Raw genomic sequence first — 14,703 nt, 5'->3', positions numbered from 1 at the left:
TGAATACATTTACGCAGTCCTTATGAACACATTTTAAGTCTTATGAGTACAATCTTCAAAGAAAGTGTTGGCAATAAGGGGAAATGCGCTCACCTGATGAATTGCATCGTCCATGGTCAGTCTGTCTCTGTTGGGGTGTGGGAGAGTGTCTTTTCCACACGTGTCCAGACTGATGATACTTTCGCTATCAGGTCTGGCGTATTTCAGATCACTTTTCCTGGAGTCCATCGTTCTACAGACTTCATAATTATACACGTGCTGCAAAGTGCCCGTGCCTCCGACGTCTGCGTAAAGTGGCGGGTAATATGGAATAACCGGGAGCTGTCCATTTGATTTGTAAAACATCCGCTCACGTCTCCATCTGTAGCACTTCACCGACAGTATGGCTATGATGGACACGATAAAAAGGAAAGACACGACGGCTAAAGCTAAGACTAGATAAAAAGTAAGATTGTCATTGTATTCTTTGTCCTGCGTCTTATCTGAGAACTCTGACAACACTTCAGGGAAACTGTCGGCTAAAGCCACGTTGACATTAACAGTGGCAGAGCGAGAGGGCTGTCCGTTGTCCTCAACTAAAACAGTGAGTTTCTGTTTCACAGAATCTTTATCAGTGATTTGGCGAATAGTTCTAATCTCTCCATTTTGTGCACCCACTTCAAACAGAGCCCTCTCCTGGGTTTTCTGTAGCTTATAGGACAGCCAGGCATTCTGCCCAGAGTCCACATCTACAGCCACCACTTTAGTGACTAGATAGCCTATATCAGCTGAACGGGGCACTATTTCAGCCACGAGAGATGCACTAGTCTGTATTGGGTACAGTATCTGAGGCACATTGTCATTTTGATCCTGAATAATGACGTGCAGGGTGGCGTTGCTGCTAAGCGGGGGCGAGCCACCGTCCTGTGCTTTCATAGTGAAACTCAGCTGCTTGATTTGCTCAAAGTCGAAAGAGCGCACGGCATGCAAGACCCCCGTTTCTGAATTTATAGACAAATACGAAGACACGGGGGTGCCGTCGCTCTGCTTTTCATCCAGGTAATATGAAATTCTGGCATTCTGGTTGGCATCTACATCCTTAGCCCTCACTGTGAAAATAGACAAGCCCGGAGAATTATTTTCCATGATATATACCGAATACATCTTCTGCTCGAAAATGGGTGGGTTGTCATTGACGTCAGAGATTGTAAGACGCAGTGTCTTTACAGTGGAGAGTGGGGGTGATCCGGAGTCGACTGCAGTTATGGTGATATTGTACTCAGACAACAATTCACGGTCAAATAAGGCATCTGTGACGACAGTATAATAGTTTGCGAGGGACGATTTGATATCAAAAGGAAGGCCCTTGTCTATAGAGCAAGTAACTTGGCCATTTTTACCGGAATCTGCATCTTTGACGTTTATTATAGCTATGGTCGTACCTATGTGAGCATCTTCAGACACGGGGCTTGAAAAAGATAAAACATTCATAACCGGCGCATTATCATTAACGTCGATGACTTCTATAATAACCTTACTTGTGCCAGTGAGTCCGCCTTGGTCTTTTGCCTCGACCCGTATTTCATAACGTTTGTTTTGTTCGTAGTCGATAGCCCCGACTACAGAAATGGTACCCGTGGACTCGTCTATGGCAAAAATGTTTTTTAAATCCTCCTTGAGATCACTAAATAAGTATTGTATCGAGCCATGCGCATTGGTATCAGCATCCGTTGCATTAACTGTTGTCACATAAGTACCTTTCACAGCATTTTCCATTACAGTCGATTTATACACGGTCTGGTTAAACACTGGGACATTGTCGTTAGCATCTAACACGGTGACATCAATATTCACCGTGCCTGATTTTTGTGGATCTCCGCCATCCACTGCTATAAGCTTTAGAGCAAGCCGTGGACTCTCTTCGCGATCTAAAGCTTTTTGGAGAACCATTTCTGCATATTTAGTTCCATCTGGATTCGACTGCTGTTTTAAAACAAAGTGGGCATTTGGAGAGAGAATATAATTCTGCAGTGTGTTGACGCCGACATCCGGATCATCTGCGCTGCCTAACACAAAGCGAGAGCCATGGGTAGCCGTTTCACTTATCTCAAAATGTATTTCCGTTTTCCTGAATACAGGTGAATTATCGTTAATATCCAATATCTCTACTGTAATCTGATGTAATTCCATTGGATTTTCTAGAATGATCTCAAAACTGAAGCTGCAAGGGGTGACGTCACCACAAAGCAGCTCACGGTCTATCCTCTCGCGAACAACAAGAATCCCTTTGTCTGTTTTCAGCTCTGTGTACTGCACGCTCTCTCCGCTGACGATACGGGCACGGCCCGACCGAAGCCTTTTTAAATCAAGACCCAGATCCTGGGCCACATTTCCAATAAGCGACCCAACCCTCATCTCCTCTGGAATAGAGTAACGAATCTGTGCGTCAATACCACCACAAAGGCTCGCCAATAGTAGAATTACTTGCCAGTATTTTCGCAAAAAGAAGCATCCGTTTATTCCCGAACGTCCACCTTCGATTGCCATTGTAATCCAAATGAAAGTACACAAACATCCAAGAAATATTTCCACCAGGAATGTAAACGTCGAGCTGTAAAACGATGCGTTCCTTGGAGATAGAAAGAATGGATGTCCTCCCTGCACACAGAGGACGCAATGTTAGGGGAGGACCTACGCATTGCTGACGCACCTCCTGTTATTAAATCTTTTCCCAGGCCAATAGCGGCACTTAGAGTCCAAAAGTAGGAAATTCAACTGTGAATGGTACGCCCCATCGAAACTGACTCGAATTCTATACAGTTACGCATTTAAACAAGATTGCACGCTGGGCAAAAAAAGGAAGGTCTTCGTTTTTGCCAAAGCATGATAAAAGATGTAGTATAATCTACAGAATCATATGGAGGGACATTTCCATAATACAACATTAAAGTGATTAAGTTGAGTGGAATCCTTAACTTCCTTATTTTTATAAGTACGGCCTATACATTAGGCTTATATTACATTACTTATATTAACTTTAATAAATATAAGTATAATAAATAATGGTGTGTGTGTGTGTGGGGGGGGGGGGGGAGAAGGAGAGAGAGAGAGAGAGAGAGAGAGCGAGAGAGAGAGAGAGAGAGAGAGAGAGAGAGAGAGAGAGAGAGAGAGAGAGAGAGAGAGAGAGAGAGAATCGCAGCATCCACCTCTGGCAAATGTCGCTGTCCGTGGTGCTGAATTGCACACCGACCCCAAGCCCATCGCAAAGTGCCGTGTCAACACTGGCAGGCTTCGCATTCTCCGTGTACACTGTCAATGCAATAAAATGCTCTTTCAGGCTTCAGGGTTCAGGCCAACCACTCGTGTTTGGAGTGTTCATTTGTCATTTATATGGGCTTTCGGTTCATGCTCTTTCAATGACTACCGCTAGCCCATGAGAAAAAGCCACCAGAATACATAAATTAAATAGCTGGTATGAACGCACTCAGTTTTCCAGTCTGTACGCCCACGTCAAAAAGTGCCCTGTCCGTTGCTTTCCGTCAGCCAGCCATTCTGGCCAGATCCAGAGACACATCCAACGCTACCACTTAAAAAAAACCATCGAGAATATTTCCAATGCCCTTTTACTGTCGAAAACAGAGAATTAAGAAGATTTTGTCTGCCCCTGACCTCGCCTTGTAGACTGCACAGTGAATTGAGACTGCGAAGGCACTAATAACATAACATATAAGATATGTCCAGTCTTATGTAGGCTACCTTGGTAAACACAGTCCAAACCCATTTCAGCATGCAACATATGGGCATCGAAGAAAGCACCAACCAAGCAAAGTAATGTAGTCGTGGCGATAGTGTAGTTAGCAGCAGAGACATAACATGTTTGGTCACAGAGCGCATTGTATCGCTGTCCACGTCCGTGGTGCTGAAACATGGCACGGTTTTGGACGATTGGCAGGTAACTTTGGACACCGTACACTTCCACTTCAAATAACTCAAATCCGCTTAAAATTGCTTTACAATGTGAGCACTGAAAATGTCATACAGGCCCTTCCAACATCACACAGATCACAGAACTCAAACAGCAAATACAGCGAATGCCAACTGTTCACCTCCACAACTGTTCATGAAGATTTACACCCCCAGGTCAGGCCACACAAAGGTCAAGGCCAAGACAAGTTCAACATTCACAGCGCAAGGCCATGCTAAGGCCAGAAACTTTCTAAGCCGGGGTAAGACCAGCAGCTGCGTCACCACTGCCAGAATCAGTCCTAGTACAGGTACAAAATTGTGATAAAGCTTAAGTAGGCCTAAGTGAACCAGGGCTTGATATTGGCCCCGACCTGCCGAACAATGCTGGTAAAACTGTGCCGTAGTAGTAACAATTTATCCTAAGGTATGTGAGATGCACTCACGTACTTTGTAAACTTTTTTCCCTTAAAAAAAAAAACACAAAAAAAACCACATGGCCTACCTCCAGAGGTGAGTCTGGTTCATCCAGAATGTTCTTTTCGCTGGCTGAGTGCCTTATAGTTCCGGGTGCACTCTGGTCCACAATCATGACGTTTTGACCACATCCGGGGTATTTGTAGTCACTCTTCCTGGAATCTGTCGTTTTGTACAATTCGTAATTGTACACTCGCTGAAGAGTTCCTGCACCAGTAGTGTCTCCGAAATGTGGTGGGTAGTACGGGATAACGGGGAGATTTGACTGATAGTAGGTGCTAGAATGCCTCCACCGGTAAATCTTAACGGATATAATAACAACCAGTGATGTTACAAAGAGGAAAGACACTACAGCTAGAGCCAGGACGAGATAAAATGTCAAGTTGTCGTTGTATTCCTTATCGTGCGTCAACTCTGTGAACTCTGAGAGAACCTCCGGAAAACTATCTGCAACAGCAACGTTGAGATTGACCGTAGCAGAGCGGGAGGGCTGTCCGTTGTCTTCGACCACCACAGTGAGCTTTTGCTTCACCGTATCTTTGTCTGTAATCTGGCGCATGGTCCTTATTTCTCCATTTTGAGCACCGACTTCAAACAGCGCCCTGTCTACCGGTTTCTGAAACCTGTATGTGAGCCAGGCATTCTGCCCTGAGTCAACGTCAACAGCCACCACTTTAGTGACCAGGTAGCCTACATCAGCTGAGCGAGGCACTATCTCCGCTAAGTTAGAGCCACCTGTCTGGAGAGGGTAGAGGATCTGCGGTGCGTTGTCATTCTGGTCATTAATTAAAATATTTACCGTTGCATTACTGCTGAGTGGAGGAGAACCACCATCTTGTGCGCTTACGACAAATGACAACTGTTTGAGTTGCTCGTAATCAAACGAGCGCATCGTTGTAATAACTCCAGTGCTGGGATCAATTGAGATGTATGACGACGCTAGTGCCTCACTAACTTTAGTTTCCGTTAAGAAATAAGATATCCGAGCATTCTGACCGGAGTCTGGGTCAATGGCTTTGACCCTGAATATCGACGTGCCTGGTGAGTTATTTTCGGCGACGTACGCAGAGTAAGAGGGGTGATCAAACACTGGTGCGTTGTCGTTAACATCTGACACCTTTAGACATAAAGTGGTGACGCTCGACAAAGCTGGCGAGCCAGAGTCGGTGGCTGTTATTGTAATATTATACTCAGGTAACGCTTCTCTATCAAATAAAGATTCAGTAATTACGGAATAGTAATTAGCAAGCGAGGACTCTATTCTGAAAGGCAAATGTTTGTCGATAGAACAGGTCACCTGGCCATTCTGTCCTGAATCCGAGTCTTTGACGTTAATCACAGCCACTGTGGTGCCAGGTGGCGAGTCTTCAGACACAGTGCTCGAGAATGACATGACATTTATAAGTGGTACATTATCATTCACGTCCAATACATCGATTATTACTTTGCTGGTACCAGTCAGACCACCCTGATCCCTTGCCTGGACCCTCATCTCGTATCTTTTGTCTTTTTCAAAATCAATATTACCTGCAACTGATATAACACCAGATGTTCCATCTATGTGAAATGCACTCACTAAATGCCCTTTCATATTCGACAACGAAAATGACACGATGCCATAAGAACCGCTATCAGCGTCACTTGCGTTCACTGTTGTTATGTAAGTGCCTTTTGGTGCGTTTTCCTTTACGCTTGCCCTGTAAATGGTTTGATTAAAAACCGGGGCATTGTCATTTGCATCTAGAATAGTAACATCTATGGTCGCTGTGCCAGATCTCTGTGGTTCTCCTCCATCCACGGCTATCAGTTTTAAGGAGAGCCGAGGATGTTTTTCTCTATCTAATGCTTTCTGAAGAATCATTTCGACGTATTTGCTACCATCAGGATTTGAGTGTTGTTTCAATACGAAATTGTCATTTTGAGACAAAACGTAATTTTGAAGGGCGTTGACACCGACATCAGGGTCGTCAGCACTCTCTAAACCAAAACTGGAGCCGAGTGTCGCCGATTCGCTTATTTCAAAACTCATGGCATTTTTTCGAAATACTGGAGCGTGATCATTAATATCCAAAATTTCAACTGTAATCTGATGCAATTCTATGGGGTTTTCTAGAATGATCTCGAAGCTAAAGCTGCAGGGAGTCGTGTCACCACACAACTGCTCTCGGTCTATCCTCTCACTCACAACCAGGATCCCTTTGTCTGCATTAAGCTCCGTGTACTGATTCCCTTCCCCGGTCACAATACGAGCTCGACCGGCCCGGAGCCTTTTCACATCCAGACCAAGATCCTGTGCTACGTTGCCTATCAGTGACCCTTTCTTCATTTCCTCTGGGATGGAGTAACGGATTTGTCCCAGAGCAATGCCACAAAGGTACACAAAGACAAAGAGTACTTGCCATCGCATTCCGGACGACGCACATCCACCACCTTTTCCTGAAGTATTCCTTTTGAAAACCATTTTATATCCTGAAAATATCCACTGCTGTGGTACAAAAGCCTCAATCCCACACTTGTGTGAAATTATGTACTGTAAAATCCACAAAATGCCAACGAAAGACGCGCGTCCTCCTGTGTGTGCCTCATTCACAGCACAATGGTATGAGCTGGTCTGTCTGTTTTTTTTCTTCAATAATGCTATGCCAAAGGAGGAGCAAGGCTCCGCGGAGGAGACCAAATGATTCACTGATCAACAGCGGCCCTTAGAGTCCAAATCAGGAATAGCCTGCACTCATCATAAGAAAATATAATGATGCCTCCAGAAGGGTGAGACCACTTACTGGATGCTGCTGCTGCTGTTGTTGCTACATGCAACTGTGTCGGAAGGAGTCTGCAACATCTCATTCCCAAAGGGGAGATCTCAGAGACATGAGAGTGCCGTTGTCGTTTTCAGCACCACTGCGAAATGGACAGCGACCGGGCAAAATAAGCATGCGTAATGGCCATTTCTTATTTGCGCTTGCTAACCTAATTAACAAAGCCAGCTGTGCCTCCGTGTGTGTGTGCGTGTGTGTGTGTGTGTGTGTGTGTGTGTGTGTGTGAAAGAGAGAGAGAGAGAGAGAGAGAGAGAGAGAGAGAGAGAGAGAGAGAGAGAGAGAGAGAGAGAGAGAGAGAGAGAGAGATTTAAGGCCAGTTCTGCTTTGGTGCTGATCAGCCGTGACTCCTTGCCCAACAGCACCGCTGTGAGACAGACTGAGAAACGACACCACTAAAAAGGTGTGGACTGCTCTGGACTGGACTGTGCTGCAGACGATGGTTTTGATCTAACAGAGTTCATGCATCTGAACCTGTTCATGCATCACTACAATACTATCGACTAATATTTAATATGTACAAGTTGAATGAAACGTGACCACAAACAGACCTAAAAAATAATTCAAATGGCAAGCAAAAAATAAAGGAAAAGTCTGGAATACAACTACATTACCCCACACTCCTATTACATGGATGCTATATAAAAAAACTATTGCATACATAAAATTGTATACATACAATCTTCCCACTCTGAAAATCCCCGACCTACCACCTCTGTATCTCATTCTGTTAATAGTATATCCAAGCTTCTCCCATAAATAATCTTGCTCCACTTCAGCTCCGGATTACAATCCTCAGGATTACAATGCAAATATAATTTATTTGTTCCATCTCACGAGATGTTAAACAATCTGATTATTTGATCTTACTGTTGAAGTAAGCAATTTTGTGTCTCAACTTTCACACTACACATTTAAGTTCAAGCAACTTGTGACCCAGAGACTCTCATATTAGAACAAGATGAACAAGAACAAGTATCTAAATAGGCTAGCACAATATCACAATTACACAGTTCACTCAAAGTGCTTTCCAATAAATGTACACTTCCACGCATTCCCACAACAGCTGTGGAAGCTGCCTTACAGCATCAATTGTCCAGGATTCACATGAGCAGAGGTGGAAGAAGTACTGAAGTTGTGTACTTAAGTAAAAGCAGAAGTAGCCTGCGAAAAAATTACTCAAGTGAAAGTAAAAGTTGTACACCAAAAATGTACTTAAGTAAAAGTCCTAAGTACTAACTTTAAAATGTACCTTTTGAGTACAAAAGTACAAGTACTCGCGCAATGGCTGTCTTTTTCCATGTCTGCCTACAGTACTTGATCCAATGGGAAAAAGTTTCTGCAACGGTTTTTGGTCCTCTTTGAACATGACTATGGAGTCCTGTTTATGTTTTTTAAAGTATCTTTTCTGTCTGGGTGTCAGTTTGGAAGAGGGGCTTGGTCCCGCCTCCCTGCCCGCAGCTGAGGCTCAAATATCCAAGAAACACAACAGGAAAACCTAGGATAAATGTAACTAGTAACAAAGTCTTCTTCTGGAAATGTAAGGAGTAGAAAGTACAAGTAATTGTCAAAAAATGTAACAAAGTAAAAGTAAAAGTCTGCATTTTTATTTTTACTCAAGTAAGTACAAATTCCAGAAAAAAAACTACTGAAACACAGTAACGAAGTAAAAATACTTAGTTACGTTCCACCTCTGCACGTGAGAGAGAGCACGCCCACACACACAAACACAGACACACACACAGACACACATACACAAAATAATGTGCTCAGATCCACTGCTCTCTCCAGCTAAACTACATGATTACATACAACTTCTACTTTAGTGTTGAGGCATCAGATAGGCAAATGTACTGTATCATGCTTGAGAGCAGGGAGGCAAAACAAGAGACGCAGCTCCAGTGAGCATTCTTGCTGCAGTGTAAGAGCCCAGAGGGGTGGGGTAGGAGCACATAGTAAGGGGGGTAAGGGGACCTCAGCAGTAGTGCGTTTGCATTTAAGCAGCCTCCGGCTCAGCCACCCGCATGTGATGTGTCTGCATTATTCAGCAGTCCCTCTGCATGGGAGAGGTGGCATAGTGCCTCTTTAATGCAGCTGGAAGTGAGCTCGGCTGGTTGGGTTGGATGATTGGTTGGCCCGGCCCATACAAGCACCGCTGCGCACATACAGACACTGATCCACTACCCCCCGTGACTTGCCTGCTATTTAGCAGTCTCTCTGCACGGGAGAGGTGGTAAAGAGGGTTTTTAATGCACTTGAAATTGAGCTTGGTTGGATGGTTGGTACTGGTACCCCTGCGCACCACCGTCCCACTTCCCGCTGCGATTAGACTTGCTATTCAGCAGTCTTTCGACAAGTACAAAGGAATGGTGGCCTAGTGTCTTTTTCTAATGCAGCTGTAAATGAGCTTGGCTGGTGGGTTTCATGAAAGGTTTGTTTGATGATGCACCACATGAGCATAAAGAAACTGACCCACTCTGGACCGGGCTGTTATGGAGAGGTGGTATAGTGCCTCTTATATAGTATAGAGAGTAGATGAGAGACAGGGAAGGCTGGGAAAATGACCTCAGGCCGGAATCGAACCCGGGTATCTGGTGTAGCAGTGCATTGCCCAGCTGATTGAGCCACGCCTGGGCAGATTTAGTGACTCTTAATGCAGCTGAAAGTGGGCTCGCCTGGTGGGTTGGCTGATTTATACCGGCACCCATGAACAGTGACCCACTACACCCCCGCTGGCCTGCTAATTCAGCATCCTCTCTGCATGTGGCGGTGGCCTAAATGTGCCTTTCATGCATCTGAAAGCAACCTTGCACTGTAAGGCATTTTGCAGTGTTAATTCAACCCTTTGCAGTATTAATTAAACTAGAGGAGTGTTAAATTAAGTGTTGTATTAACACTGTAAAATGTACTGTGTTGCTTGTTTGGTTGATTGGCTGGTCAATAGTGGCAGCGCTGTGAACACAGATGCTGACCCACTACAGTACCCCCTGCAACTGGACTGCTGTAGAGACAGAAGGGAGAGGAGGAGGGAGATATGAAGTGCATGCGCAGACAGAGAGAGAGAGAGAGAGAGAGAGAGAGAGAGAGAGAGAGAGAGAGAGAGAGAGAGAGAGAGAGAGAGAGAGGTTGTATACAGTATGTGTGTGAAAGCGAGAGAGGGGGAGAGGTTGTATGTGTGTGTTTCAGAGAGAGGGAGAGTGGGAAGGGTCAGGGAGAGAGAGAGAGAGAGAGAGAGAGAGAGAGAGAGAGAGAGAGAGAGAGAGAGAGAGAGAGAGAGAGAGAGAGAGAGAGAGAGAGAGAGTGTGTGCGTGTGAGAGAGAGGGAGAGATAGAGGGAAAGAGTGAGAGGGAGTGGGAGAGACAGTTTTGTGTGTGTGTGAGAGGAAAAGCGAGAGTCACAGCCATGTGCCAATGTCTCTTGCTGTCAGCCTCCCGTGTTCACTCGCTGTGTCTGTTGCACATTATCGCCACAAGATGGAGTTCTACATGGTAACAAGGCTTGAGCTTGCACGGATGGCTCAGCGCAGATCTGTTTCCTTCAGGCCATTCACTAACACCTTGGCATTATTATGCTTGAATTGAGTTTCAAGCATTTTGCGTATGCGGACATGAGAGCAAGAGCACAACAGACAGAAAAGAAAGAGAACAGCATAGATAGATAGATAGATAGATAGATAGATAGATAGATAGATAGATAGATAGATAGATAGATAGATAGATAGATAGATAGATAGATAGACAAACAGACAGACAGACAGATAGATAGCAGGACTCTAAATTATCTTTTTTCATCACCAGCAAAATGACTAGTAACTTAGATGTTACTGTAATGTTACTAGCTAAACACACATTGACTAATGGGTCAAAGTGGCTAGTAAGTTCGTCTTCTATCAGCCAAACTGAAATTTCACCAGCATTTGGCCAGTTGGCTGGTGTTCATTTAGAGCCCTGATAGATAGATAGATAGATAGATAGATAGATAGATAGATAGATAGATAGATAGATAGATAGATAGATAGATAGATAGATAGATAGATAGATAGATAGATAGATTTCAAAGAAGGAAGAAACAAAAATAATGATAGAGATTGGGAAAAAGAGACACAGGAACTGAAAGACGTAGTATACAATGACAGATCATAAAATGTGTCTTACCTTTAGTGAGTGACAGGTCATGTAGAGCAGCACAGAGGTCCATGCAGGCAGAAGTTAAAGAGAAAGAGGGAAAAAAAGAACAGACAAAGAACACCAACATTAGTTTAACCATGGCAACATGGAATTCCTCCCATCAAGGTTCTATGACATCATAATGTGTCATAAGAGTGAACTGACAGATGACATTAGCTGTAATGCGATGACACCATAAGCAACATAAAGCTGCAGAAAACACCAGTGCAGCACAAGATGCAGGAAACAAACCAATGGAGAGAGCGCTGTCATTTGAAAGGACTGCATAGAGTTGAACATGGTTAAGTGCTAAACCAGACTTAGTTCACCAAGGAAGTGGTAAACCTACTAATACTGTAGATATACCTGCCGGCATCATTAAGAAAGTGAAGAAAATGAGGAGTCAAGGCTCTTTTATTAAAGGGACACTGTGTGAGATTTTTAGTTGTTTATTTCCAGAATTCATGCTGCCCATTCACTAATGTTACCTTTTTCATGAATACTTACAACCAGCATCAAATTCTAAGTATTCATTATGACTGGAAAAATTGCACTTTTCATACATGAAAAGGGGGATCTTCTCCATGGTCCGCCATTTTGAATTTCCAAAAATAGCCATTTTTTAGCTGCAAAAATGACTGTACTTGGACCATACTAGAAAATATTAGTTTATTACTCAGTAAACTTTCATGTAAAGATCAAATTTGGCAATAGGCAGCCCAGTTTCAATGAGCAGCATAGTTGCAGTACCTTTTTTGACCATTTCCTGCACAGTGTCCCTTTAAATGATTTACCTCTACCTCAGGGTTAACTTAGCCTGGTTTAAACTGAACCAGCTTCTTAGTATACACCCCTGAACAAACACAGTTTATGACACACAATTCAAACAGTTTGTAGAAAAAAAATGTTGGTGCCCCCATGCCCTCCTTCCAGGACGTGTGCACAAAAAGGACCTGCCCTACATCAAAGGGATCACAGAACGCATACAGCGAGCCATGAAAAAACACAAGATACAAACGCCAGTAAAGCCACACACCAAATTCAAACAGTTTGTAGAAAAAGGACCAGGGAGCGGGCAGTGAACATCATTAAAGATCCGACTCATCCTGCTGCTGGAACCCTCTTTGACCTCCTTCCCTCTGGCTGTGAGTTCAGATCCCGGTGGAGCAAAACAACAACAACAACAACACCATCATCACCACCACACTGGGGCAGCTTCTTTTCCATTGCCATCATCAATACTGTCCAGTAGCTGATTGGTTGGTTTATTGCCATTTTGTTTTTAATTAACCCTCTTTTCAAACACAGTAATAATCATCCCAATGTGTCTTGCATGATTTTTAAATATAACATTACATTATTAGATGCTCACTACATTCCAGTACTAGGTGTACTATATGCTCTCCCCCAAGTGCATAATATTCCACTATACAGTATATTAGGATATGCCCTACTTGTATATTGTGTGCACATTTTGAAAATTATTGTCTGTACTATACAGTATGTAGCCTATATATTTCTAATTATATATGCAGTATATGTTTATTACGCTGTTTTTACTCAGTCGATAAAACCTAATTGAAATACTAACTCTGCCCGTGATAATTTTCTACATGCAAATGCAAATACATGCATAATGTAAAAACCATATCCACAGACCACCACAACAACACGGCACACAATAACAACAGAGATAGCATGCGCTGAGACAGCAGCAACAGCAGTGGCAGCATGAATCTGCGCTCATTCTGCTATTTTTGCCCTCATCATCGCAGCTCTTCCGACCAAAAGTAGGCCTGCCTACAGCCATCATTTAAGCACACATGGGTTAACATGGGAATTAGCATGCCGAGCTTGCCGGAGCACAGAAACACAGAGGCAGGCTCGCTCCGACTCAAGCACACGGAAAAAACAAAAAGCACTGATGTAGCCCGCGCTGCTTAGTTACAATACGACATGCAGAAGACAAGAACAAGGTTGAATAGTCAGACCGTCAGAGATTTATTGAATCAAACACAGCAAACCGAAAGCACTGATCTAGCCCTACTGCTTACGGTACACAATAAACACTGCAGTGTTAACTCAACACTCAGAGAGTTGATTTCACATCTTCTAGAGTGAATTTGGTTACAGAGTACTCTCTCAGTATTGAATTAACACTATATTTATTTACTGTGTACTACATGCACAACACAAGACAAGGTGGGTTGGTCAGATTTGTACAGCTTTACTGAATCGAACAGAAAAACGAAAGCAGTGATTTTGCCCATTGTTTAAAGTACAATGCACCAAGAGGGTGGAATGCTGAGCTTTACTGAATCAGACACAGAAGAACAGAAAACACTGATCCAGCCAACTGCTCCAGTAGCACACGTGCACTCTACTTGCACAATACTGTAAAGGGTATAATGGTCAGATATTTAGTCAGATGTCTTAAGAGATTTGCTGATTGTTAAGAATTACCTAGAAATAAAAGAAAGACACACTATAAATCATGCACACGTGAAAACAAAATCACTGACATAGCCTAGTGCCACCGCGCTGCAACTGTGTTCAGTTCAAATGGTCAGATATGATAAAATGTTAATGTACTACTAATTGTTCAGTATTACATGAAATAACCGACATAGACTCTCTCAAAACTAAGCACACACAAAAACAAAAGCAGTGAGCCTGCTGCTACAACACAGTGTTCTACATGCACAAGAAGGAGGTGGAAGGGTCAGATCCTCAGAGCTCTATTGATTTTTAAGCATTGCCCAAAGTAATATATAAAAATACAACTTGTGGTGTGAGCGTGAGATTGCTTGAAGATATAATGGTTTGCTACACAGTGTAAATGAAACAAAACAAGAACATTGGCAATGAAGAGAGTAAAACAGAAAACACACACACACACACACACACACACACACCAGTGGCCAACATTAAAAAGTAGGCTACATATACAAACACATGATAGCAGTCAGCACAGTGCTCTGCAGGGACAACGCTGCACTCCTCCTATCTCAAAGCCATATGTTTGCTGCAATACCAAATAAGCAGTACATGTGCCCAGCTAAATGCACAACAACCTACACTTCCTATCTACTTGTGTGTGTTTTTCACCAGGATGGCTGCCATAGGCTGGAAAACAGCAATTTCACTGCATGGCCTATTTTTAACCGTTATCACTATGCACATGACCAATTAGCCCAGTACTCTTGCACATCTCCTGCAAAGGATTCCAGGTACAAAAACGAAAGACCTCACAAAGAAATTATGGTGTCCAGCTGCAGTACAGAAATTATAATAATCTACACAGT

General features: G+C 43.4%; 2 protein-coding genes across 2 annotated transcripts; both read right to left on the bottom strand.

Moving 5' to 3' along the window:
* Positions 1-33: 33 nt before the first annotated feature.
* Positions 34-2,526, bottom strand: LOC134439511 (protocadherin gamma-A6-like). The gene has a single exon (XM_063189408.1). The coding sequence runs from the start codon at positions 2,524-2,526 to the stop codon at positions 34-36; it is 2,493 nt and encodes an 830-aa protein (XP_063045478.1).
* A 963-nt stretch (positions 2,527-3,489) lies between these two features.
* Positions 3,490-6,890, bottom strand: LOC134439510 (protocadherin gamma-A10-like). The gene is made up of 3 exons (XM_063189407.1): positions 6,508-6,890; positions 4,448-5,220; positions 3,490-3,531 (listed from the first exon to the last, which is right to left on the bottom strand). The coding sequence occupies exons 1-3, from the start codon at positions 6,878-6,880 to the stop codon at positions 3,490-3,492; spliced, it is 1,188 nt and encodes a 395-aa protein (XP_063045477.1). The 5' UTR covers positions 6,881-6,890.
* Between the last annotated feature and the right edge of the window lie 7,813 nt (positions 6,891-14,703).

The sequence above is a fragment of the Engraulis encrasicolus genome, chromosome 23, assembly GCF_034702125.1.
Source record: "Engraulis encrasicolus isolate BLACKSEA-1 chromosome 23, IST_EnEncr_1.0, whole genome shotgun sequence".
In the NCBI taxonomy this organism is placed as follows: Eukaryota; Metazoa; Chordata; class Actinopteri; order Clupeiformes; family Engraulidae; genus Engraulis; species Engraulis encrasicolus.
Note: the sequence above shows the minus strand (reverse complement) of the source record. Positions and strands in the feature narration are given on the sequence as shown.

Bases quoted from the DNA above. Each gene is read 5' to 3' on its own strand.
- LOC134439511 (XM_063189408.1), bottom strand. From the start codon at position 2,526: ATGGCAATCGAAGGTGGACGTTCGGGAATAAACGGATGCTTCTTTTTG.
- LOC134439510 (XM_063189407.1), bottom strand. From the start codon at position 6,880: ATGGTTTTCAAAAGGAATACTTCAGGAAAAGGTGGTGGATGTGCGTCG. The intron at 5,221-6,507 runs AGATTACAGTTG...GCAGTAATGCAA, and splicing joins AAACCCCATAGAATTGCATC to CGGTAAATATTTTAATTAAT. The intron at 3,532-4,447 runs GTAGGCCATGTG...GGATCTGGCCAG, and splicing joins AACCAGACTCACCTCTGGAG to AATGGCTGGCTGACGGAAAG.